The sequence below is a fragment of the Trypanosoma theileri genome (genome assembly GCF_002087225.1).
Source record: "Trypanosoma theileri isolate Edinburgh chromosome Unknown TM35_Tth_111_V1, whole genome shotgun sequence".
Taxonomy (NCBI): Eukaryota; Euglenozoa; class Kinetoplastea; order Trypanosomatida; family Trypanosomatidae; genus Trypanosoma; species Trypanosoma theileri.
In genome coordinates, this window is record NW_021639953.1 from 6,443 (window position 1) to 6,838 (window position 396).

At 44.4% G+C, this 396-nt stretch overlaps 1 protein-coding gene across 1 annotated transcript; it reads left to right on the forward strand.

Annotated features, from left to right (window-relative positions):
- Positions 1-2: 2 nt before the first annotated feature.
- TM35_001111030 (uncharacterized protein) lies at positions 3-395 on the forward strand (the record flags this gene model as incomplete). Its single annotated transcript, XM_029031708.1, has 1 exon — positions 3-395. A coding segment is annotated over one exon (393 nt), but the record flags the coding sequence as incomplete, so codon positions are not given.
- Between the last annotated feature and the right edge of the window lies 1 nt (position 396).

A 396-nucleotide genomic window follows, 5' to 3' on the forward strand; every position in this document is an offset into this window, starting at 1 on the left:
GTACTCCTGTCGCCCAATTTACTCAGTGCACTAATGGTCAAACTGAACCTCCTTGTACAAAGGAACCACCTCCAACTGCACCTTATCCACCAGAAGAATCATCATTATTACCAACTCTACAAGGTGACGATGTACACGAACAAGGTACTCGTGCAGTTGGAGGGTTAACTGAACAAGATATGGAAGTTCCAGACGCTAAGGAATCTATCGAAGATTCTTTAGAAGAAGCCAAGAAACTCGGCAGTAATCTACTCACTCCAGGATCTCTTCCTTCTAAAGAACAAGGCGACTCCACTCATCTCCCATCTCAAGATGCTCCATCTTCTCTTACTCAAGTATCTATGGTTAAGGACAATGGGCACTCTGACAGTAAACCACCAACAGTAAGCCCTGGTA